At 44.4% G+C, this 3,746-nt stretch overlaps 1 protein-coding gene across 1 annotated transcript; it reads right to left on the reverse strand.

Moving 5' to 3' along the window:
• Positions 1-475: 475 nt before the first annotated feature.
• Positions 476-3,421, reverse strand: LOC147464877 (uncharacterized). The gene has a single exon (XM_086516951.1). The coding sequence runs from the start codon at positions 2,988-2,990 to the stop codon at positions 1,371-1,373; it is 1,620 nt and encodes a 539-aa protein (XP_086373077.1). The 5' UTR covers positions 2,991-3,421; the 3' UTR covers positions 476-1,370.
• Between the last annotated feature and the right edge of the window lie 325 nt (positions 3,422-3,746).

Raw genomic sequence — 3,746 nt, forward strand, 5'->3', positions numbered from 1 at the left:
AAGACCCTATCAACTACCATGAGGAAAGATGTGGAACAAGCATTTGCAATGGCAAGAAAAATTGAATGTTTATAAGGAGAGCTGTAAATGCTTTAAAATTAAACAAATTTTTTCTCTCTCAAAGAGAGGTGATCAATAAATATGGACTCTGGAGTGCCACTTTCATATATCATAGCTCTCCAACTACTGGCTGGTGCACCAAAAGACGAGCTTTAAACTATTGAGTGTGGTAAGGTAAACATGCTAAGGAAGGCTAGTAACATTAGGAGGAGGAGGATGACTCGAACAAGCACCGCAAAAAGCTGATGATGCGGACGGTAATGATGACAATTTAAAAGACCCAATTTTGATGGCATCACTCTCTTTCTCTCCTTGTCGAATAGATATTTAAGGTCTCTTGGGATCTCTCTCTCTCTCTCTCACACACACACACACACACACACACACTTACAAAGACATAAGCTGCACCTTGGACTGAATATAAGCATTGTGAGAAGTTCATTACTAGTTCCCCCTGGATTTTACAGCACTATAACAGTCCTTAAGAGGATGTACATGTAAACATAGGTTACATATATGGTGGGCATTAGCCGGTGTATATGTAAATAGAGGCTAGGTATTTGTCAGATTCCAATTCAAGCCCACTAAAAACCTTTTTCTTGTAGTCCTACCTACCTACTCTAATGTCGCACATTCATCTATGAAGTGTACATAATTGTAATGCAAAGATATTACGATGACCCCTAAAACTTTTACCTGTCTTGCCACTTCATGTTATTGTTACAAGGGTATTGTTCAACAAGAGCCAAACATCGGCATCCCCCATGAACCACATTTTGAAATGTGTACAAAAAAGTACAAGGATATGAACATTCGTTCAGAGCCATCATTCAAAGTCATAAGGGCAAACTTGCACTATACATTAGCAACTGAAATTTGACTAGTGTCACCTCCTACATAAACACTATGCAACTGACTATGTTAGATTTAACATCTGACAACAGAAACCCGCGACATGTACAAACTGTTTAGGCATGCCGCTGCTATTCACAACTCAAATAGCCTTGGCCACTAAGTTGTTAACCTCCTCACCACCTATGCTATATTAACCTCCTAGAATTTGCAGTATAATTGATGCATCACTCTACCAACTTGGCTGGTAGGCATCATGTTTATTCATTAACATTGATGACACTGTGTATGTATGTGCATTCGGGCGTATGCTTCAAGCTTTCTAAGCTTTTACTACTTTTGTGTATGCTCCAAAAAGATGTAGCTGAGATCATTACCATTTGCTTTCATGACGAAAATCCACACAAACTTGAAGCCAGCGGTGCATGGATAAGCCTTCTCAGTGAACTTTAGCATGCTCAAAAGAAAGCTCTACTCCCATAGAACACCCTATGCCCATCTTTCCCCACAGGTTCCGGCACTCCATGTTTCTTTTCTGATTGTGGTTGTTCTCTTGATTGCTCACCCGAGCTCTGTGTGGAGCCTTCCGTATCGAAAGGTAGCTTCATCTTTGCCAAGGACTCCGTAAACTGTTGCATGCTCTTCATATACATATCCACTATTTGCTGTTGCACCACAGGTACTTCTGGATCTAATGAGATGCTTACAAGTGCAGGAGGACGATCTGTGAAAGAAGAGATGCTCTCTTGTCCGTCTGAGCTTCCCATTGTCTTGTCATCAGATGATGAAAGACCCAAGCTGGATGAAATGCTAGTAGGACTAGGAACGGCTTGAGAGCTACTACTACATACGGGACTGTTGAAAGCCTTGCTCTTCATCGTGTCAACCATCTCCTCTTTTGATGCACATGCTCCCCTTGTTTGGATTATGGGCAGATTCCCTACCGCATCTGTCTTCTGAGACGCGCAAATAGAGGTACCGCCGCTCATCGCATAGTTCTCCTCATCCCCATTGCTCAATGCCATCTCACAGTCCCCTTCCACCATCTCTGATTTCGGATCATCTCCCCCTGCATGCACATGTCTTTGTGAAACATCTTCCAAATCATTCATTGCATGCCCAGGGTCCGGGAAGACACTACTTCCTCCATCTTGCTCTTGAGAACCATCTCTGGTGCTTGTAATGTCATCCATGTTTGAGTCACTGGACGCCATTTTCATGTATATGGAGACAAGTTGTTGATTCTCAGATGCGACTTGCAAGTCAGGAAACTCAATGCTATTATAGTCCACAGGCGTCTGACCCTTGTCTTCCTTCCCAGTTGTTGTTCTGGCATTCCAACCACTCATATTGTCAGCGTTGTTTCCATCCTCCTCTAATGAATGTGCATACGAACCCATGCCATTTTCGCTTACATGAAGCTTTGAAACATCTGATACCATGGTAGAGAGAAGCAGTTGTGCGTTCCTTTTGTAGAACATGAGAGAAAGAGACACAGTCCCTGCCGGAGTATGAAAGAGCTCCGTTGAGGTCAATGTGTAGTCGCGTGTCTGTTTCCCCATACCCATTAAATCAGACAGGGGCACAAGCACAAACCCAAGTAGCTGATCTTCAAGATAGTTGCGAGCGCAACTCATCATCCACAATTCACATTTCAGCACGGCATCGAGCTTGGATATCAGTATTTGTAAGCTTTGGTTGAACACAGGGTTCTTGCCGCCCCCACGGACAGGTTGAGTGGAATAAACAGTGTCTTGGGTTTGAGTGATGGAAAACTTTGCATACACATCTTGCTTACCATAGATGCAGATATTGTGGATGTTGGACGCATGGTGGAGTGTGATGTCGAGCATGCCATCGATGTTGGCATTAGGAGAGTGCATGACAATCTCTCTGCTTCTGGATGTATCCATGGTTGGGGTCTTCTCAGAATGGAGAGGAAGAATCTCTTCCAGAGAGCCATTGCTTGATGTGGGCATGTGGAGTGGGATAATGTTGATGGACTGAGCTGCAGGCTTTTCATGGGCACGCGGCTGTGAGTGGGGCTGAGGCACGAGGCTGCTGAAGTTCGCCGACATGGGAGCAGCAGCGTGCTCAATGATCGTCGCTGTGGGCGTGCGAGAGTGTGCGTTTTGAGATTGGGCAGGGGATGCGTGATCTGGGGAGTGTGTATGTAGGCCCTAAGAGGGTGTGGGTTGGTAGGTGAATGTCTGTGTCAGTGGTAGCCGCGCGCGCGTGTGTGGGCTTGCTAAAGAGACGAACTGGAAAAGCCAAAGTTTTGGCAGGTTTGCTTCTCTCTTTGCACTAGTGTCTTCCTCTTGCTTCGGCCTCGTCTCAACCCAGCCTATGTGTATGGCATTGTGCAATTGACTTCACTAAAGCTAATCCGTCCGTCAATGGATCGAGCACAAGTGCTCAAGCATCTACACTGGCGTCTAGAAAGTCTTGTTTCATGCTTTTCTTTGCGATCCATTAGATCGGTGGTGAACATGAGCAGATAGACGGTGCTCGTGTGCGTGCCGAGAGAGAGAGAGAGAGAGAGAGAGAGAGAGAGAGAACTATCTAGCTTAGAATTTCATCAACTGCATCAAGAGAAGCAGTGCATGCCAGTGATAACACATTTGTCACAAAGAAAAAGTAGAGCGCACTAATAAAGCAACACTCACCTTTACAAAGAGTCATTTTCAAATACTCATGATTTTGCTTCAAGAAAATTGTGCTCTTGTAGGTAAAGGTGAGGCTATGTCAATGGGTGTGCCCCTCTCTTTCTCTTCTAAAGTGGGAAAAGCAACCTTGCACTCAAGTAGAAAAGACTAGTAAGTTGTTAGAGTTCC

The sequence above is a fragment of the Adiantum capillus-veneris genome, chromosome 1, assembly GCF_014529385.1.
Source record: "Adiantum capillus-veneris isolate H3 chromosome 1, ASM1452938v2, whole genome shotgun sequence".
NCBI classification, from domain to species: domain Eukaryota; kingdom Viridiplantae; phylum Streptophyta; class Polypodiopsida; order Polypodiales; family Pteridaceae; genus Adiantum; species Adiantum capillus-veneris.